Source organism: Schistocerca serialis, chromosome 1 (assembly GCF_023864345.2).
Source record: "Schistocerca serialis cubense isolate TAMUIC-IGC-003099 chromosome 1, iqSchSeri2.2, whole genome shotgun sequence".
Classification (NCBI taxonomy): domain Eukaryota; kingdom Metazoa; phylum Arthropoda; class Insecta; order Orthoptera; family Acrididae; genus Schistocerca; species Schistocerca serialis.
In genome coordinates, this window is record NC_064638.1 from 294,931,799 (window position 1) to 294,954,901 (window position 23,103).

General features: G+C 43.3%; 1 protein-coding gene across 4 annotated transcripts in view; it reads left to right on the forward strand.

Annotated features, from left to right (window-relative positions):
* The window catches only part of LOC126468975 (ankyrin-1-like), a 101,866-nt gene extending 93,023 nt beyond the window's left edge, over positions 1-8,843 (forward strand). For all 4 annotated transcript variants that reach the window (XM_050096594.1, XM_050096597.1, XM_050096595.1 and 1 more), the window contains one exon: positions 6,745-8,843. In XM_050096594.1, coding sequence (XP_049952551.1) covers positions 6,745-8,422 — 1,678 coding nt within the window. In that variant the 3' untranslated portion in view covers positions 8,423-8,843. The remainder of the gene's footprint in view (positions 1-6,744) is intronic.
* Positions 8,844-23,103: the final 14,260 nt, after the last annotated feature.

Here is a 23,103-nt window from a genome sequence, read left to right on the forward strand (position 1 = left end):
CTGCTCAAACGATTATAGTCGGTGGTGACCTCAATCTACCCTGGATACGCTGGAAAAATTATACGTTTTAAGGCCGGCGGCAGGCATAAATCATCATCCGAAATTGTACTGAATGCTTTCTCAAAAAAATGATTTTGAACAATTAGTTCATGAGACCACTCGAAGCGTAAATGGTCGCGAAAGCATACTTGACCTTTCAGCAATAAATAATCCTGGACAAATAGTGAGTGTTGTGACGAGTACAGGGATTAGAGACCACAAGGCAGTTGCTGCTAGGCTGAATACCGTAACACCTACAACCATAAAAAAGAAACGCAAAGTATATCTATTTAAAAAAGCTGATAAAAATGCTCTTAACGCCTTTTTAAGAGACAGTCTTCACTCCTTCCGATCTGATCATGTAAGTGTAGAAAAGTTGTGGAATTTTTTCAAAGAGATAGTATCAACAGCAGTTGAGAGATACATACCACATAAATTAATAAGTGATGGTACTGATCCCCCATGGTACACAAAACAGGTCAGATCGTTGTTGCAGAAGCAACGAAACAAACATGCCAAATTTAAAAGAACGCAAAATCCCCAAGATTGGCAAAGTTTTACAGAAGTTCGAAATATGGCGCGTACTGCAATGCGAGATGCTTGTAATAATTTCCACAACGAAATTCTGTCTCGAAATCTGGCAGAAAACCCAAAGAGATTCTGGTCATACATTAAAGCACACCAGTGGCAAGACACAATACCTTCACTGCGCGATAACAATGGTGAAGTCACTGATGACAGTGTCACTAAAGCAGAGTTATTAAACACGGTTTTCCGAAACTCCTTCACCAAAGAAGGCGAAATAAATATTCCTGAATTCCAATCAAGACCAACTGCTAAGATGAGAAACATAGAAGTTGATATCCTCGGTGTAAGAAAGCAGCTTAAATCACTTAATAAAGTATGCTGATAAAATAGCTCAATATTTAGCAATTATATACAACCACTCGCTCACAGAAAGATACGTACCTAAAGACTGGAAAATTGCTGAAATCACAACAATACCCAAAAAGGGAAGTAGGAGTAATCCGCTGAATTACAGGTCTATATCACTAAGGTCGATTTGCAGTAGGGTTTTAGAACATATACTGTATTCGAACATTATGAAGTACCTCGAAGAAAACGATTTATTGACATATAGTCAGCACGGATTCAGAAAATATCGTTCTTGTGAAACACAACTAGCTCTTTATACTCATGAAGTAATAAGTGCTACCGATAGGGGATGTCAAATTGATTCCATATTTTTAGATTTCCAGAAGGCTTTCGACAACGTTACTCACAAGCAGTCTTCTAATCAAACTGCGTGCCTACGGAGTATCGCGACTGGGTTCGTGATTTCCTGTCAGAAAGGTCACAGTTCGTAGTAATAGACGGAAAGTCATCGAGTAAAACAGAAGTAATATCCGGCGTTCCCCAAGGAAGTGCTATAGGCCCTCTATTGTTCCTGATCTATATTAACAACATACGAGACAATCTGAGTAGCCGTCTTAGATTGTTTGCAGATGATGCTGTCATTTACCGTCTTGTAAAGTCATCAGATGATCAAAACGATTTGCAAAATGATTTAGATAAGATATCTGTATGGTGCGAAAAGTGGCAATTGACCCTGAATAAAGAAAAGTGCGAAGTTATTCACATGAGTACTAAAAGAAATAAGCTAAATTTCGATTACGCGGTGTCACAAATCTGAGGGCTGAAAATTCAACTAAATACTTAGGGATTACAATTACAAATAACCTAAATTGGAACGATCACATAGATATTGTGGGTAGAGCAAACCAAAGACTGCGATTCATTGGCAGAACACTTAGAAGGTGCAACAGGTCTACCAAAGAGACTGCTTACACTACGCTTGTCCGATCTATTCTGGAGTACAGCTGTACGGTGTGGGATCCGCATCAGGTGGGACTGACGGATGACATCGAAGTAGTACAAAGAAGGGCAGCTCGTTTTGTATTATCGCGAAATAGGCTGGTTCAAATGGCTCTGAGCACTATGGGACTTAACTTCTAAGGTCATCAGTCCCCTAGAACTTCGAACTACTTAAACCTAACTAACCTAAGGACATCACACACATCCATGCCCGAGGCAGGATTCGAACCTGCGACCGCAGCGGTCACGCGGTTCCAGACTGTAGCGCCTAGAATCGCACGGCTACCCCGGCCGGCCGCGAAATAGGGGAGATAGTGTTACAGACATGATATGTGAATTGGAGTGGCAATCATTAAAACAAAGGCGTTTTTCGTTGCCACGGGATCTTCTCATGAAATTTCAATCACCAGTTTTCTCCTCCGATTCTGTTGGCACCCACCTACATAGGGAAAAAATGATCATCACGATAAAATAAGAGAAATCAGGGCTCGTACGGAAAAATTTAAGTGCTCGTTTTTACCGCGTGCCGTCCGAGAATGAAACGGTAGAGAGACAGCATGGAGGTGGTTCATTGAACCCTCTGCCAGGCATTTTATTGTGAATAGTAGAGTAATCACGTAGATGTAGATGAAAGCTCGTGCTTTCTTACGAAGTAGCCATAACTCCAGGTTTAGCTCAAGAGTGTCTAGCTACACTGTAGCACGTAGACAGCTGGCCACGTCCTAACTAACAGCCATCACTGCCACTGAGGCGGAATCAGCTTTCATTGGAAAACGCAATAGACTGCAATGAGCTCTCGCGTGCAGCATTCAAGTCGCAAATGGCAGTTGTTTCGGGTTAGTGTACTGTACGCTACAAAGCGTCTGGCTGGAAGCTGTCCTTGAAGTGACCGATTTCTAACAGTTCATGCCCCACAGCTGTCTGGAGCCCGGTCGTCTTGTGACCATACATTCTCGTGAACTCCGCAGCCAGCAGTCATGTACAGTGGTTACATTCCTGCCAAGTCTCTCCGCACTGTCGGAGAAGGATCATCCAGCTTCTCGTAGCCCTATTACACGACCTTGTTCAAATTCAGTGAGGTGTTGATAATGGCGTGTTTGAGGCTGTAAAGGTGTTCTTGACTAACACCAACTCACCACGTTTATCTCCTACATAACTGACGCTCACACCCGTTACGGTGTGTATTTAAAGCAAACATGATGTGCATCCTCATAGTGGCGCTACTAGTCCCACGCTTCTGTGTCTAGAAATTTGAGTAGACACCACCTTTCAGAGAAATTTTCCATTATTTTGTTGATCTTAAAACATCTAAGTAAAACAAAAGCTTTTAATACAGGTGGATCAATACTAACAGCACTTATTCGTTGGCGGGACTGACACGAGGGAGCCTACTTTACTCTTTGCTACATGTTGCTAGGGCACACAGTGCCCCCATTTTCGGACTGGCCGTGAGACAGTTTATACCTGAGCTTCGCGAGGTGCTAGGAAAGCAACAACCGCAGCAGGTCGCTGTTGCTTTCATTTACAGCAGACATACCAGTTAAAACCTTAGTTAAATTTTGAGATGATTATGAGCTACGTGTGATGTGACTGAAAACCACATATGTTCACTGAGGAAGCATTTGTTTTACTTAAACGATGTACGATCAAGAAAATCATGAAAAATTGCTTTGGATCTTGGTACAAGTAAGAATGACATATAGCCATACAATCAGCGTAAATCGATAAAGAAACACGCTTAAAAGTTTTGATTAATAATTCTCTGACGTCGTTATTATAGACCCCTTAGCGGCCGACCTGAAGCCCACATCCTCGATCTGGTGTGATCAAAGTGACAGAAGATGCCCATTATCTAATTCACCGAATTCCATATAATATAAGCACCTATTCGTTCTAATGTGTCAGAGTGTTCGACTAATATATCCAAACTCCGGCATTACTAACCTTGTTGCTGTGTCCTGTCTGAAACTACGATGCTAGGAATGCAGGAAAACCATGTGTGGGTCGTGAAGAACTTACAATGCTGTGGGGAAAAATGAAAATGCAAAACAAGTAGTTCCTGTAGAATGAAATTTTCGCTACACAGCGGAGTGTGCGCTGATATGAAACTTCCTGGCAGATTAAAACTCCGGGCGGTCTATGGCGCTGCAGTCATGGACTGTGCGGCTGATCCCGGCGGAGGTTCGAGTCCTCCCTCGGGTGTGTGTGTGTGTGTGTGTGTGTGTGTGTGTGTGTGTGTGTGTGTGTGTGTGTGTGTGTGTCCTTAGGATAATTTAGGTAAAGTAGTGTGTAAGCTTAGGGACTGATGACCTTAGCAGTTAAGTCCCATAAGATTAAAAAAAAAAAATTAAAACTGTGTGCCGGACCGAGACTCGAACTCGGGACCTTTGCCTTTCGCGGGCAAGTGCTCTACCAACTGAGCTACCCAAGCACGACTCACGCCCCGTCCTCACAGCTTTAATTCCGCCAATGCCTCGTCTCCGAGTTTAATTAGTTCCTCTGTTTACAAGTTCTACAACATGTCATACAAAAAAAGCGCATATCATGAAGCATATTATCATGGTCTGTGAAGCTCATAGATGAGTGCTTTCTTTCTCCTCCCTGTTCAATGGTAGAAGAAAGTGGACGTGTTTGCTAAACCGCTCCTGTACAACATTTGTCTTTTATTGACTCCTAATGTTAGTACAGTTCGTATCTCATCTTTCGTTTCCTGTACAGTACAGTAGGGGCACATGTTAGTTGTCAGTCCGTTTCCTTGCCGGTTATGCTGTGTAAAGCTTTGCATTTCAGTATAACGAACAGGCGAATGGTTTCACGAATCTGTCCCGAACTGTGTACTGATAGTTTGGTATAATCTTCTTTGTTAAGGTGATACACCACAAGTTACCATACTGTCCCGCTGTGGTAGAGGAAGATTGGAAAGTAACGCACAGTACCGAAAAGATTAATAGGTAACATAACAAAAAATCGCAATGAACATTTCTTCCTATTTTTCTACAAGCCACCAACGTTGTAAACACATTTCTCGCATCGTGGCACCAGTTTCAATATGTCCTGTTCGCAGGAGACCATTTGGTTGGACTACAGCTATCAGTGGACCACTGATGTCGCAAAGCATTGGCCAGCCAGGAATTTCTACACGAGACCAAAGAGATGAAAGTCCGACGGTGTATGGCCCGGACTGTGTGGTGGATGTTGGAGCATCTCCCACCCAAATTTAGTGATTTTACTACGAACAGGAGGAGCAATGGGGAGGGGGGGGGGGCGGGAGCATTTTCATGAAGACCTTTGACACCGTCAGCATTAATGTTGTGGTATTTGTCATGAAGGGCACGACGTAGCTTAACCAAAGTATTAATGTAGGTTGCAACATTCATAGTGGTCCAGTGTTCAGAGAAGTCCACCAGTAACACACCTTGCTTATCCCAGAACACCGTCGCAAGCGTTTTCCTAACAGATTGAGTCACTTTGATTTTTTTCATACTAGGGAACCAGCATGTTTCTACTCCATAGAGGCCGGCTTGGTTTCGGACATGTAGTGGTACTCCCACGACTCACCACCAGTGACGATTCCTTTCTGAAAGTCATGTCCTTCTGCGGCGTAACGCGCTTAACTGATCCAAGGTTGTCGTCATTCGCTGGCCCATGTTGTTGCCTGTCAGGTTCCTAGGCATCCATCGAGCACTAACTTAACGAAACATCAACATGTCATGAACAGTATTGTGCATCGCACCATAAGACATGTTGAACTGCTGCAATAACTTTCACAGTTGCACAGACCGGGCGTTCAAAATTTCTGCCTCAGTGGCTCTGACATCCTCTGGAGTTATAGCTGTTTCCTGCCTCACGGTTCGCAGCGAATCACTAAGGTTGACACGACACTCTTGGTAGTATGCACGACACCTAGAGACATTGCTACGCTCCATGCAGTAGTCTCCTTACACCCCACATCTGCCTCTATGCATTTCACTTGGTTTATGCCGTTTAGCCCACTGCTCTTTCGAAGTTGACGACAGTAACATGCGCTTCATGTTTGTTTCGTAGTTCTGGCGTTTCTCAAGAGAGCTGCACATGAATACAAAATATCCTCTTTAGCTCAAAATCCAACCTAGATCGTCGTGAAATTCAACATTCCTGCTGCAATGCCAGGGGTGAAAAAAATTGTTGTGCGTTACTTTCCGATCCTGCTCCGTAATTGCAAATGATTTCGATTCTGAGTGATGTAGGCTGCACAACTGTGATAGAAACTTGCACATAATTGCTGCTTCTATCAGTTGTAAACACTAGGACGCTCTACAAGACAGCCGCAGAACAAGAGAGAGCATATTGACTTCTTATTTATTATTTTTTGAATGACAGATGCATCGTTAGCAAGAGATTTATTTTACTCAAGTGAACGCCTGATCTACTAAAAAACATACGAATCGAAGAAACTAAACCTGTGGCGCCACTTTTAACGACGAAACTAAGCTGGCTGCTTTGTCGTAGCTGGGGGAGGTACGTGATATGACAGTACTGCCTTGTTGTCCATTGGGGACTAAGTGTTCTCAAACAAGAGCTGGTGGTGCCTCTCTGCTGCTTTCACCTGTTTGTTCTATGTATGAAGAAAGATCGAAGGGGAAAAAAAATTCTTGCTTTTGCTTTTTAATAGTATTCCAGTTTCAAGCGATTCGCAAATAGCTTTCTCAAAAACACAGTGCAGATGAAAGCCCACCCGCCTTGTCACATCTCTTTCGTAATTTGAAAGGAATGTGAAATGTGTGTCCTAAATTTCAGTTCTCAAGTTGTTCAACACGGTCTGATGAACTATTGTTTTGTTTTATGCTTCAGGTTCGCGCTATCAGAGAACCCAGATTTGGTTCACACAAAGCTGGAGATGAGCCGCACCCTTCTTCATGTGGCAGCACAGTCTGGATCGTCAGTGGCTGTGCGGTGCCTCCTAGACTACCCGGTCGATGTGAATGCCAGTGATGGTCGGGGTGTGACCCCCTTGCATGAAGCAGCTGCCCACTGCGATGCCCACGTGCTGATGCTGCTGCTCAAGGCGGGGGCCAACGCCCAGGCCAGGGATATTGACGGCAGAACCGCTCTTCACTATGCAGCCAGTGGCGGCTCAGCCTCCGGTATCCGGATCCTCTTGGCGGAGGGCCTGACTCCAGACGTTGAGAGCGCCAACGGTTGCTCGCCACTGCACGAGGCTGCCTCTAGCTCTAACCACCACTGTGTCCAGCTGCTACTGAATGCTGGCGCCGACTTGCACATGACGACAAATGCAGGCTGGACAGCGCTGCACTGGGCTGCCAACAAAGGAACCGTCCGCTCTCTAAGGATGCTACTCGAAGCTGGTATCCAACCAGGAGTCAGAACGCATCAGGATGAAACTCCGCTCCATCTAGCAGCAGAGCGCGGGCACTCAGATATGGTGACACATCTGGTGAATTACGGAGCAGATGTAGAAGCTTTGGACAGCGCTGGTAGGACACCAGCTAAACGAGCCTCAGACTACGTTGAGAAGCAGCAGCAAGAGGAGGCTGCGGCTGCTGCATCCGTTAAAGCTGCTGCAGCTAAAAAGGTGGAAGAAACTAAGCAACACAGACGTCAGAGGGAAACTGGCCAGAATTTGGCCGCACCAGCTTCTGAGGAAACCAACACTGAGCTGCATTCTAATGTGCCTCACTCTGATGTTGTACAAGTAGATGATTCCCAGTTATATTATGATGAAGTGGAGGGCAGTGAATACAGTTTCCAATCTGAATCGGAAATAAGTGGGCAGGTATACTCTGATAGTGGCAGTGACTTCGAGGAGGAAAATTATTCATCAGAAACTGCTTCAGTAGGAGCCCCTGGTTACAATAAACCACCACCTTTGCTTTCTGTAGAAACAAACATTGGGCATTATGGTAATCAAAACCGTGGACGTTACCAGAGAGGAAAATATCGTGGAAGAGGGCGTGGCAATTTCAGAGGTCACAAATCAGGTTCGAGGGGTGGTGGACCTGTACAGTCCCAGGAAGGAAAACCAGAGCACACTCCAGAATATAAGCCGTCCTCAGGTAAAGCACAAAATGCTGGGTATGTACAGCAGGGGGAACATCGCCACCGTCAGCGCCATCGTCATCACCATGCAAAGGAAGGGGAGGCCAAAAGGGAATATAATAACCAAAATAGCTCCAGTGATAATAGGAGAAAGGAACACTTCACTTACACAGCAGCTGAGGACGCCAAAATGAAGCATCCTTTCAGCAAAGATAGACAGAAACACCCAAGTGACGAAAGATATGTGCCCCAGAATACGGTTCCAAATACTGGAACAAGAAACTTACAAAGGCGTGAGGCCTATGGTTCCACCGACCAGATAAATCGCCAGGGAAATAGAAGTGGCGGCACTTTCTTGGATGAATTAAGGTATTTGCAAGAAAAACTCGCTTCTGTCGACGCTGGAACTACCCAATCGCCGAAGCCTGTACCACCTCCAAAACCTAAACCACCTCCAAGGCCACAACTATAAATACTAGTAGCACAGTGGCCTTATTTGTTAAGTGTTACGACCTTCTTGTCGATCATTTTCTCATCGAAAAGCTGCAGAGTTTATCAGATTCTGTTTTTGGCTGTATGATGTAATGTTTTGCTGAGAATTTGAACATGAAATAGTTTGTATTTAGTACAAACACTTAAGTTGTCAGGTTGTACATGTCAGGTAACCTTTTAATGGCCGTCTCTTTACTTCCTGTTCAATTGCTCATCCAGTATTGTTGAATCTTGCTGTGTTTCCTACTGCCCTATTGCACAGATTAGGTGGACGATGCCATCAAGATCTCAACATTATTGCTTCAATGTGTGCCTTCAGTAAGAGTTTCAAGACTGTCGTTTTTTACTGTTGTAAATGTTAAATATATTTGTGTGATAATAAATTAAATTGTTTACCATTATCTTATTATTGCCTTAATAAAAGACTACGTGCTCTACCCTAACACTACAGCTTCAGTGCCAATAACCATTAACAATAAAGCTAATAACGTAAGCTAGAAAACAGACATTTGGAGAGCTCTATCTAACCAGTCTTTGGAATGAACACCACAGTAAACTTCCAATCATTCATTCACTTCATATTTCTTGTTTGGTCTGTTACAGTAATGTACATGTTTTCAAATCTATGTTTATCGATTTGTATGTATCTGTCATCTCTGGAACGAGTGAACAATATCTTTTGCAAAGATTTATGTATGAATTCTTTCAGTGGATTCTATCTTGGGTTTGGCATTTCGTGCTTGTATTAATATGAGATTATTTCTTAATGTCTGATTTCGCTTCTTTTGGGAGTTGGTAACATTTTTTTTTTTCAGATGCCTGCTACATTGTACTCATAGCTATGTCGTGTTGCAAATAAATTATTGGTGCAGATGTGTAAAATTAAAACATAATCCTTGGCTGATGCAAGAAGCCAAAGAAGCAGATCAAGACAGACAGACAGACAGAAGCTACACCAGAGATAACTGCTGATGTAGGAGCACAGCTGTCAAAGTGTTAGGATGGTAACGCCATGTTTGTCACCAAGTAGAGGGGTGAGGAGTGTAAATAATATCGACACAGCAAAAATGCAAATACAACACAATCTAGGCAGCTCGATTATTTCGCATGCAGACTTGCGGCCTAGTTGAGCAGACCCCAGTGCAGTAGCAAAATCAATGTGCACTGAGCCATTATACAGGGTGTTACAAAAAGGTACTGCCAAATTCAGGAAACATTTCTCACACACAAATAAAGAAAATATGTTATGTGGACATGTGTCTGGAAACGCTTAATTTCTATGTTAGAGCTCATTTTAGTTTCGTCAGTATGTACTGCACTTCCTCTATTCACCGCCAGTTGGTCCAATTATGTTGATTTCGGTGCTTGTGTTGACATGCGACTCATTGCTCTACAGTACTAGCATCAAGCACATCAGTACGTAGCATCAACAGGTTAGTGTTCATCACGAACGTGTTTTTGCAGTCAGTGCAATGTTTACAAATGCGGAGTTGGCAGATGCCCATTTGATGTATGGATTAGCACGGGGCAATAGCCGTGGCGCCGTACGTTTGTATGGAGACAGATTTCCAGAACGAAGGTCTCCCGACAGGAAGACGTTCGAAGCAATTGATCGGCGTCTTAGGGAGCACGGAACATTCCAGCCTATGACTCGCGACTGGGGAAGACCTAGAACGACGAGCACACCTGCAATGGACGAGGCAATTCTTTGTGCAGTTTACGATAACCCTAATGTCAGCTTCAGAAGTTGCTGCTGTACAAGGTAACGTTGACCACGTCACTGTATGGAGAGTGCTACGGGAGAACCATTTGTTTCCGTACCATGTACAGCATGTGCAGGCACTATCAGCAGCTGATTGGTCTCCACGGGTACACTTCTGCAAATGGTTCACCCAACAATGTGTCAATCCTCATTTCAGTGCAAATATTCTCTTTAGGATGAGCCTTCATTCCAGCGTGATCAAATTGTAAATTTTCACAATCAACGTGTGTGGGCTGACGAGAATCCGCAATCACATCATCAACACAGATTTCCTGTGAACGTTTGGGCAGGCATTGTTGGTGATGTCTTGATGGGGCCCCATGTTCTTCCACCTACGCTCAATGGAACACGTTATCATGATTTCATACGGGTACTCTACCTGTGCTGCTAGAACATGTGCCTTTACAAGTACGACACAACATGTGGTTCATGGACGATGGAGCTCCCGCACATTTCAGTCGTAGTGTTTGTACGTTTCTCAACAACAGATTCGGTGACTGATGGATTGGTAGAGGCGGACCAATTCCATGGCCTCCACGCTCTCCTGACCTCAACCCTCTTGACTCTCCTTTATGGGGGCATTTGAAAGCTCTTGTCTACGCAACCCCGAGACTCTTCGTGCTCGTATTGTGGACGGCTGTGATACAATATGCCATTCTCCAGGGCTGCATCAGCACATCATGGATTCCATGCGACGGAGGGTGGATGCATGCATCCTCGCTAACGGAGGACATTTTGAACATTTCCTGTAACAAAGTGTTTGAAGTCACGCTGGTACGTTCTGTTGCTGTGTGTTTCCATTCCATGATTAATGTGATTTGAAGAGAAGAGTTGGGTTGGGGTTGTTTGCGGGAGGAGACCAACAGCGAAGTCATCGGTCTCATCTGAGTAGGGAAGGATTGGAAAGGTAGTCGGCCGTGCCCTTTCAAAGGAACCATACCGGCATTTGCCTGGAGGGATTTAGGAAAATCACGGAAAACCTAAATCAGGACGGCCGGACGCGGGATTGAACTGAACTGTCGTCCTCCCGAATGCAGATTTGAAGAGAAGTAATAAAATGAGTTCTAACATGGAAAGTAAGCGTTTCCGGACACCTGTCCACATAACATATTTTCTTTCTTTGTGTGTGAGGAATGTTTCCTGAAAGTTTGGCCGTACCTTTTCGTAACACCCTGTATAACGTTCATTTTTAGTCAAAGGAATAGCAGTTTGGCAGCCACCACCTACAAGAAGAGCTCTACGCAAGTCCAAGTGGATACTTGATTCTACAAGCAGCCACTAAAAGACTCGGCTTTCACCAACTGCGGGCATACCGCTGGCTGGTGATGTAGTGCCTTCAAGCCAGCTAACCACCTAGGAGTCTGATTCCACTTGCTGCCAGGCTTCTGCTCTGGAGGGCAGTTGTTGGTGATGAGGGCGAACCTGCTGCGTGACCATATATTGTTGCTCTATGCCTCTACTCACAAGGTTGGACTCTGTTGCTGAGAACTAACTGCATGGCTGTTCCTGCTGAGCTGCTAGTATCACACCAGGTCGCAGGCCACTTGCTACATCGGCATTTTATCACCCACAGCCTTCTGCACACGCCCAGGAGGGTGTTTCCATGGCAGAACGTCTTGGCAAGTGTTGTAATTTGTTCGTCTATGACAAACTCATCCAAGAAATGCACCCAGCGGGCTCGGCCGCGCTCCTCGGGCGCTAGGCAGTGTAGTTCAGGGCGCCATTCAAAAATGGTTCAAATGGCTCTGAGCACTATAGGGCTTAACATCTGAGGTCTTTAATCCCCTAGAACTTGGAACTACTGAAACCTAACCAACCTAAGGACATCACACACATCCATGCCCAAGGCAGGATTCGAACCTGCGACCGTAGCGGTCGCTCAGTTCCGGACTGAAGCGCCTAGAACCGCACGGCCACCGCGGCCGGCTCAGCACATCGTCCGCGACCGTATGTCGCTAGTGTCTGCATAGGAGCGAGAGAAATAGCTGCGGAGCGAGTGACAAAGATTAGTAATGCCCACGCACACTCGTCATATGTACAGTAGGCGTCTTCTGAAAGATACATCAATTTCTAAAATGAACTAGTGTCATAAATATATTTTAAAAATAATTTTATGTAAGGCATATAGAGTCTCATTCTTACTGTTAGTAGTTACAAGTAAATATTTTGTATCCCTTTTCAGAGTTTAGACATCGGATCCTTAATTTGCTGTTTTGTAAGCAAAAATTTTAATTGGACAAGTTTGAAAACTTAAATAAACAGGATTAAGGTTAAAAAGACGATTAATTCTTAAAGTCGACATTGTTAAAGAAGCCAATTAACATTTTACACTTTTTTCTTTTTCGAGAAAATGATTTTGTTTAGGTTTGGTACAATATGCTGGGAGACTGCTAACCTGAAAGAATATGTCAAATTTTTATCGCTAATCAGTGAAGGGTACTTAGTTTTAGCAAGCTTCAAAAGGTAGAAAAAGCGCTCACATATATTAGTGAAACCAAACATAGAGACAACTGTGGTCACGTTTTTGTACAAAAGAGGATAAGTCTCGTGGAAAACAGCAGTAAATGTCATCCAAAGTTGTACACATAATAAAGCGGTACTTCAGGCGGATATCGTGCGAGGTGCCGGGGCTAGCAGTGTATTTAAAACTAAATTCTTCTCGAATCTACATATGTAATTGATGCTCTAAGCCCCCCCTATTCTAACTCCGACTTTTGCTGTTGCACATGGATTAAAAAAAAATACGCGAACTGACTAATCAACCCTGCAAGTGGAGTAGAAAAGAGTTTGGCACCCACAATAATTTAATTTGATAAATAAGTTAAATAAAGGAAGGTTTCATTAACATAGTGAGAAATGATAGGGTTGCTCTACTGATTAACAGAATGAAAGTTCTGTCCAAAATAACAATATGATTTATTAAGACTAAACACAAAATAATAAACAAAAACACATGAAACATTTACAATACATCAAATTGGCTCAAATTGGATACTCAAACAAATGCTGTGAAGGTGAGGTTGTCCCTAAACTAGGTTGTGACGTTTATGACGAAGTGGTATGTGGAGCCAATTCCTTGCCACTCAAATCTGAAGAGAGCCACACAACTAACCCAACATTAATTGCTGCTACATTAGTGAGAACTCAGACGATGAACACCCAAGATAGAACAAAGTTAGAAAAGACGAACAGGCGCGCTCTGCTGAGCTCTGATTATCGCCTAGCAAAAATGCCTGCTTTGTCAGTGTTGCGGACGTACATTACCCAGCTGTCTTCTTAGCTGCAAGGACACGATCTGGCGTACTGGAAGCGATGGTTGGTTGCATCGATGTCCTGTCGTGGTGATGATAATGTCGCGAGTATAGCCCGAAACAAATTATCCTGGCCTGGTTGTTCCAGACTAAAGACTTCCTAGCAATACAAATGCGCCTCTGAGGGAGACGAAGAAGGCTCGCCACACAATCACTGACGGTACAGTGATTGATTTTAACAAGCGAAGTCACCCAGTAACTCCGATACAGTCAACATTAGCCAAAACTGCTGAAGACAGACAACATAGGCCTCTTGTACACAGAACGCTGAATTGCCAACTGTACTCGGAAAGTTACGTTGAAGTCAAAACTTCAGCAACTTCATCAAACAGTTACAATTAAATAAAAGTATATTAGACAGCCAACGGAAGGCAGGCTGACCCGAGCAGCGAGAGCTCAGTCTTGTAACCTACTTCAACCGAAAGGCGAGAGCCGACTCCTCACAAGAGCACCCATACAAACTGAACACAGAACATTCCCGCCCCCACGACCGTGGCCGTGGTTAGCCGTTCCAATCAGCAACTCGAAAACCGGCGGAAAATTCCACTCTATTGCCGGAGCACTACCATTCCACCAATGGAGATTCTTGGCGCCAATTTCTGCGCCGATTTTGCTACGTCACGGAGCTATGCCCTAAGCAAGCCAATCACAGTTACTATACGGCAGAAAACGCGGGAATTTGCGCACCAAGGCTGCTTGGGAACAAAAGTCATTCTCACGCCTCGCTGGTAGCCCGCCAGAAAGTGTTTTCGCTAAGTTTCTGCGAAGTAACGGAACCTCTAGCCCAACCGCTACTTGAGGCCCCTCCGGGCGTGTCTTTTGACAATGTCGGCGTCTGGAAAGCATTCACTCGACTCCCTCACACCCGTCGGCTTACCCTTTCAAGATCAGATGTGCCCGCCTGTCACCGGACCACCTGGGTGACGATAGACGCTGCGTGGATAGTCCGCGTGTGAAGGAATAGCAACTTTTCACCGCATGCAATTAGAGAGGAAAATCGTAAGATAGAAATATGAGAGGGGGCTCATGCCACCTCTCAATCGCATTGCAGATCAATCAGTTCTAGCTGAAAACACCCGTGAGACGTCCTTTGCCCGAAGGGAAAACGGGCGAACAAATATATCTAACCCCGGTTGAAGCACTCTTATCTCCAAAAATCTGCTTTCAAACTCTTCTTGTAATTCCCAAATGATTTGAACATAATCTGAAAAATCCACATCTTTGTTAACGCTGTCTAATGCAGGGAAGTGCCCACAATTCTCCTCGCGCAACTGTTTTTCTACAAAACAAGTTGTTTTTTGAAATGCTTCAATCGTCTGCACTGGATCGACAACAGAGTGATTTTCGCCATGGAGTGAAATGTTAAAGTATTTAAATAACCAGTTTGGTCATTCAAAAAAAGCCAAATTCACCGTCCATTTATGATCACGAAGTAATTGTTGAGGACGTCTTTTCATATCCAAAAATGTATTGATTTAGACACTCAAGGAGAAAAACCGATGAAGCACCTTCCCTCTGTTCAACCATCTTATTTCTGTGTGGTAGGGGATGTCTGGTTATTCGCTTCGATATCATCCAGAAATTCTTTAAATTGGTGATGTGTGAGTGCATGCGAACGAAGACAACCGTTCGAACAACTGCGTCCATAACAGTTTTTATGTTGACAATTTGCACAAAGTGCTTCCTGGTGTATCAGATAATCGATTGCCGCGAATAGGGAACAGCTGACTTCAGCCATTTTTGACCTGACGCAACTCAGGAATCCATGCGTATCCCTCGTAGCGCAGGGGCTCCATCCGTTGTTACACTGGTCAGGCGTTCCCATTTTAAACCCATTGACTCGAACACGTTTTTCATACCGAGAAAAATTCTTCGGTGACACGCAGATTTTCGTCGACACATCGAATGAATATCACTAGCTGAGATATGTCCGCAACGTCCGTGGACTCTTCAAGAGCGATAGAAAATGAAACGAAGTTTGCCGCTGTCTCGATTAATTGCTGCTTCATATCTGAGGTCATGTCTTCGACTCGGCGATCAACAGTTTGAGGCGAAAGAGTTTTTTTTCCCCCTCTGTGAGGTCTGTTGGACAAATACAAGCCGCCGAGTCGATCAAGCAGTCCTTGATAAGATTCCCAGACGCAAGGGGCTTTCCTGCTTTTTACAATTCTCAGCGAGCATTTGTAGCTTGCGGGCAAACTTTGCCCAACTGTTTGCTGCACACATCACACCAAAAAACCTAACAATTAATTTTGCACAATCCTGTTTTTGAAACACTTTTATCATTTTAACAATTGTTTCATTCATTAAAGCACGAATAAAGAACTAACAAAAAACGATTGGTTTTAAGTGCGTTTTGTCCCAGTTCCTCTGAAAACCGGTCATAGACGTTAGCAAGGACAGCGAAATGTGGTAGCAAAATAAATTTTTATCTATTGGAATGTTTGCGTTTTAATTAATTGAAAACATAGATCAAACTATAAGATATGTTTTCCCATCCATCAAAACACAAATACACGAAAAAAAGAATGACTCTTTGCTGTCCGAGAGAACGTTTATGACGGCTTTTCAGAAAGTTGCAAAGAATAACGCAACTGAAACTTCCCCTTACGTATGAGCGACGCGATTTAATGCAACCCAGTTATAAACATTAACCGAAAAGAAATGTTCCTTGTTGCTGACAGTCTGATATTCTATAACTGGCACATTGCTAAGTGACATATCCGCTTATAAATTACAGTTTTATTTATCATCTTTATAAATAATAAAGAGTCATAACGATAGGAAACACTTCACTGTAACGCTGCTTGAACTTTTCTTTCAGTTCATACTTTGACTGGTTTTCCTCTTGAGACAAATTTACAAACTGATGTTTGTGACAGGTATTAAAGTGCCGTTCAGTCGAGTACCTTTTTTTTTTTTTTTTTTTTTTTTTTTTTTTTTTTTTTTTTTAAAATACATGAGGTTCTGACGACGTACTAAACATTTGGCATGATTTTCGACAGCAGTACAAAAGAAATTAATTTCTCTCGGGTTTAACTAGTGCGGGCGCGCCGCTCCTCCTTTTTTTGTCTGCTGCTGTTGACCATCCATCTCGATCCGCTGTAGCCTTACGTCTGTTGACTAACGGCTTTCTGTCGGATCAATGCTTTCGACCGGTGCTGGCGCGGCGGTCTGCCTTCCGTACGAAGCTCGCATACAGAGACATGGCGAGGCGCGACGAGCGGACCGCACGGTCAGCTGAACAGCTGAACGAAACGGCTCGGCCACTGCAGCAACATACGAAAACGCGTGGGGCGCTGGCCTCGGGCGATTGCAGGCGCTAGCACCCCTAGGGCACAGTTTGGACGAGTCTGGTCTATGGCATGTGTCACTGTTAATGATCTTACTTGAGCATCTACCGATCATCATCCAGACTACAACCAACTGCCTTAACTCAGTCCTGCCACTGCAGAGGTGATGCACCCTGGACCTCTACATTTTGGTGTAGTGGAATCAACTGGACCCAGTATCGTTTCACAGCCTTACTTATTAGCATTGGGAGTTACAGTGGGGTTTGTTTACTAAATTTTTTGTTTGTGGTCTCCTACTTCCATGTGCAATGGAGATGGGTTCAGGGTGGAACTATCACGGGAACGAAGTCAGAGGAACCAGCTGATTTGTCAAAATTGTCCAGCATTACTAGAGAATTATCTGTGTAGCTAGTTAGGTGCACACAGTGCGACCCATTAGGTCAAAATGCACCACGACTAAGTCAATACCAGTGAAGTATTTTACATGTCATTGTAATGGCCATATTGCTGGGCGGTGAAAGAGAGGCAGTCAAATGAAAATGGAACACACACCAGGAGGGGACCATGGGATTCATTCCATTCAAAAGTAATTACCACAAACTGTAAGACATTTGAAGAGCTGACATGGAAAATGATGTGCCAAAAAGTAAATTTTTCAGGAGTTAAGGAACTGTAACTGGAACTTCGGAAATGCTTTATTTCTTCTAATTTTTAGGCACAGTCAGTTTAGTTATGTGTTTTGAATAATAATGACTAAAGATATCAACAAAAGTTACTGAAAGCATTGCTATACACAACAATAAAAAGTTAGGAAGAGCAGATGTCCTTGTAGAACTGATGATATTTTGAATCTTAGGTAATCAAACATAGCCAATAAATGTTTTTTCTTGGCATCACTGATGTATATTACATGTATCTCATTGTTGAGGGCGTGCATGTTGTCGAATTCTTCATATTTTCCCTTCTTGAAAATAGTATGATGCTTCCATTTCATTGAAGGTTTTCTTCGTTTTAATTTGTGGTAAATCTGTCACACACACGTTGATTCGCCATTTGTTAGTAAGCTGTAATGATGTGTTCATAAACTCATCACAGGCACGGAAGACGTAAAAGAAATCAGATTTTGCCGTTGTCACCACCTGGAATGGGTTGTGTAACTGCGAAGATCTCACTACTGTGTGAAGTTCTTCTGGCTCCAAGACTCTGCAAATGCGTTTTAGTTTCTCAATAACACCAAACATCTGGATCACAGGGTGTATAAGGTTGCCCAGAGATCAGAAACTTCAGTTCAATAGAATAATAGTAGCTTCTCACTACTAGATACATTAGAACGTGCAGCACCATCTTGTTCTTATTCGGACCAGCGCAGTTTACACATCATATTTCCAGCTGGCGCTTAGGTGTCAATCGATTTGACACAACCTTTAAAAGACATGATGCAATAGCGTTACCTCCACGGCCTCCAATTCCTTCGCCCTACATAATTTGACTTCAGAATTTCCCGTATAAATACACAAGTTGTAATTTGACAGATGGCGCATATAAAACATTTTACTATGTGTCTAAGATGGCCTGAACATAGCCTGTTGCATATCGATAGCTACAGTCGCTATAGTGCTCGAAGGATATTGACTAGATATAATGGAATAAGAAAGAATTCTTAGAGCTTTCTCAGCTTTCTTGACTTGAGGCTCTTTTGCAGCAATTGAAGCGAATCTGGACGCTCCACCACTGGCGTTTATTTCGCAAGTCACCTCATCGCAGGTAAGGTAGGTATCTATTCTCGGCCGTCTTAAATGCAAATTGGGAAATGCTCTCTTGAAGACTCTGCAATAAAATCGACCATCGATATGTGCCTCAGGAAAGGTTTCCTTGAATGCATGATAAAGCCGATTAATGTATAAGTCAGGATTGTGGTTCTGCTTTGCTGACTTCTGCCTCGAATAATAGTTTTCTTCTTTTGGGAATGATCTTTTATGTTATGTATGTCAGTGACATTACATTTTCGCTTGTGTGATGCGGCAGAAGTGACTCGGGCACCCCTGAACACTATGTCTCCCTTCCTTAAATATTGGAAGAGAAGTTTGTTTTTTCTTTTTCGATTACAGACCTGTACGGTACCTTGCCGTGTTGGAATAGTGTTCACAGCTGACACTTGTCTTCTGCTGTCTGCTGGTTCTTCATAGCTCCCATGGCGTCTTCTTGTAATGTTCGTCAAATGAATATGACTCATTAAATACGTGCCTTGGACATCTTTCGATAAATGTGAGAAATCCTCAGACACCTTCTGGATGTCACTTTTGCTCAATGATTGGTATGCATATCGGCATTTGCAGGACTCATGGATAGGATGAACAAAGCGGAATCAGCAATAATAATGAAGGGATTTAGTGCAAACAATGAGTTCGTTATGTTGTTATAATTAACAAAGAACTGATTGAAACATACCTCGTCTTGAGGTTTATACACTTCCTTCAGTTTTGGAATGTTCCTTGACATCTTAGCTCTAAACAGTTCTTCATAAAACGTCACAACACACTTAAATGAGTAGTGAATATAAATCAACTCGCAGACTTCACTAAGCATAGCATCGACCCTCACTGAATATTGAATGGCACATGCATCCTTTTCCACGCAGACAACCGTGGAGTTACATCAGATGCCATCTGGAAACGTCAGTGGGATCTACAAGCAGTCTCTCTTCACTTAGATATCTGTCCATGCCATTTAAAATGGTACGTAGGACATTTTCCATGCAAATTTGGAACACTGACCAATTTGGCACTTACACCCTTTTCCATGTCAGCTCTTCATTTATCCCACTGGAAGACGAAACGGCTGATTACTGTTTCATAGAACACTACCAGTGTCTGATGGATCCCTGACTGGACTCACCCTTGCACTTCCTCGTCAGATTGAATCTGTGCTTGTCTTTCTTCAGGTCGCCAAAGATGTGAAAATGACGCAGTGAAAGATCTGGGCTGTACAGAGGATGCTGCAGTGTTTCCAACCAGATGGTTGAAGCATAGTTTCAATCTGATCAGCAGTGGGGATTATCATGTAACTGGATGACTCCGACAGCATTCCTGGGCGCATCACAGTTTCTGCAAGTGTCTTCATAACACTGTGTATCGATTATAGTTCCACACTTTGGAAATGCAACGAGAAGAGGGCCCCGGAATCAGAGGTGACCTTACGTGGTGCCATCATTTAGAGCTCGAGGGCAAATAGCAAAGGCAGCAGTGGAAACATCCCACAGCTCTTGTGCCAGAGAAATCCAAAGCTGTTCCACAAAGCTGGTAACGTTGCACAATAACGCCAGCCACCACAGTGCCAAACGGGTGGAGGTTACGCTTCAGCCTTTGGTTGAGAAACGTTGCAAAATCTTCCATACAGCCTGGATCTTTCACTGTGCAATTTTCACATCTTTGGCAACCTTAATGAAGATGGGTGGACGTCGGTTTGAGCTGATTGAGGAAGCGGAAGAGTGTGTATGGTTGTCGATCAATCAGCAGCTGACCGCGTTCTACAAAACAGGAATTGATCATACTGTCTCCCAGTGGGATAAATTTATTACAATGTGTGGTGATTACTTTTGAATGGAACTGCTCCATAGTCCCACTGAACGTGACTCAGGACTAGGCATAAGATTTCAGTTAGTGTTCTATGCTGGCAAATGATTGAGGTATTATTGCTGTCCTGGTATTCCTGTTAATTGTACTGTTCTGTGTGTTGTGTGTTATTGGATAAGGGTTCCGCAATGGTAGAGTGTTTCCAGGCAGTAACTCAATAGGGAGAGCGATTATCGGCAGATAATGTAGTGATACATAGGCAAATAGTTGGTATGAGGGAGGATAGGGCGTCGTTTAGTTTAGCCACTCCATTGTTTGATGCAGCTGCCACTAGTTTGGTTACCACCTGTTATGTTAAGTCAATTGAGGGTGTGTTCTCTCTCCTGGTCGCTGTGGTAGCAGTGACAAGGCTTGGGTTTTATGTGGATGACAAACTGTTGCAAGTGGCCAAGTTAACGGTTGATAGGGGAAGTGAAAGCATTTGTTAGATAATGATGAGGGTTTGATGAGTACAATTAAATTTGAGCGACTAAAGGAGGGTCACCTGAGACGCTGTAAGAAGCAGAATATTATGTGTGTTGTCAGAGAAACAGATTGCGTCAGTAGAAAGTTTTACCGATTGCATAAGGAAAGTAAGCGTATAAGGTGCAGCCAAATGAAAAGGAGACAGGTGAGAAAAAGTAGTAAACTTTATTATTTCAAAAGCAGTCGCCACAACCGTTAATACATTTATCTTACTGTGAGGCAAGACAATTAATACGCCCATGGGGAAAATATTGTCAGTTGCATAAAGGCGTGCACCTCTTCACCCAAAGCAAATTGAGCTACAAGATGTCTTTGTTCAGGGCGTCATAAATATGGAAATCACATGGGAGGGACTGGGGACTGTATGGAAGATGCATAAGGGCAGGCCTACATTTTACAGAGGTTGTTTCAACTATGCTACAGAAGTCTCGATGGGAAACCCATATTACACAATGTCCATACAGTCACAATTTCTCCCCATCCGATTTCCATATTTTTGGAGCTCTTACAATCTTGATGGCTGTCGATTTGCTTTGGATGAAGAAGTGCATGCCTGGGTACAATCATGGTTCCATAGGCAATCCAGTCACCTCATCTTCCGTAAGACAGATAAACGTCTTGTTCTGTGGAAAAATACTGTAAGGGTTGTCAGCTATGTATGAGGACATGTCTAATTCATTACTGTGGTACCTCATTACTTCATATGGATAACTGTTCTTCACCCAGCAGATGAAGCTATCTATATCCGTATAAAGTAATTTAAGATCTGTGAAATGGGGTTTCACAAACTCATAATGAAAGTAGTACATGTGGAGTTTCGATAGGTCTAGCTAATATGCATATCACCACATAGACAGATTTCATAAATTCTAGTGCAAACTTTGCCATCTCCACAGCAACAATGTTCTTATTGAATATTGTGACTCGTTTAAAATTCTGTCTGACCATGCATTGTTATGCCATAAAGTCCATCTCATACGGTTCTAATAAAAATTTCATGGCATTCCCTCAACATTCTCAATTGTTTCACCAAAAATTGAATTATTCATCAATTTAAAAATTCTTTCTCAAAGTCACATGTCGCAGAAGCAGTCAGTGTCGCATTCAAATCAATATACTCCTTCAACCGAGGGGGTTTATTTGAAGGAGATATCCCAGGCATTCCCAGTGTTGTCATCAGTTTTGAGGTGGAGTCTCCTTGCGGAAGTGGTTGCTCGGGACTCAGTGTACACATCATGCAAAACTAATAGGTGAGTGAGTTCTGCCTCCACCACATACAGAATCAGCCACCATGCTCCCAATTTTTCCACCTAATCCCTTGCTTTCTTCTTTGGGCACCCATCAAAAGTCCCCATTCGCCAGTGATATTTGCATGGTGTGCCTTTATAAGTTATTGATATCCATGTACATGATGTAATTCGAATCAAGGGCTGCACTGAACCTCTCATCCATACCTGGGTTATTGGCGATGGCATGCAGGTGGACACATTGACAAAGTCCCACATGAATCACTCGCCCAAAGAAAAGAATCATGTGAGCATTCTTCAGCAATTCGATGGTGCTTTTCATTTTCTTGAGCACAACGTTCTAAGACAACTCAGGTGCTTTCTAATAAAAGGTATAATCCAGAGAATATGTGGTCATACCTAGTCTCTGGAATTTCTCAAAAACATCTGCAAGCAAGTGCATGCCTATGCCCATGTAAAGCTGTGCATACTCTCCTAAAGCAGAGATGTTGAATTCCTGCCAGACATTCTCCATTATGGCATCGACTGTAAGACTGCTGGAGAATGCAGTTATGTCAGGTAGCCTGGTTTCGTTGGGTTTTGCCGTACTATCCAAATAATCCTCTGGAAAAACCTCCTTCCTAGTCATGAGTTGAAAGTTTTCCTCATCTGTGAATGCAGCTTGAGTGATACGCATATCCTTCCTGGGTAGAGTTTCAACAAGTTTCTGGAGTGGTGCCTGCATGAAGTGTAGCGAGTGAAGGAAGTAGAGCGTAATTTTCGGCGTAATTCGTTTGAAGAATGAAATATACTTCTCAATAGTCTCAGATAGGATGCTGACCAGATTTTTCTCCCAGCTGAAATCAGCCAAGTGCTCACGAAGAAAGTGAGCGTCATACCCGCTTAAATTACGAAAGAAAACGGGAATGTGCCATGGTAACTGGAAGTTCAAATTGCATGTATTGTGAGCTG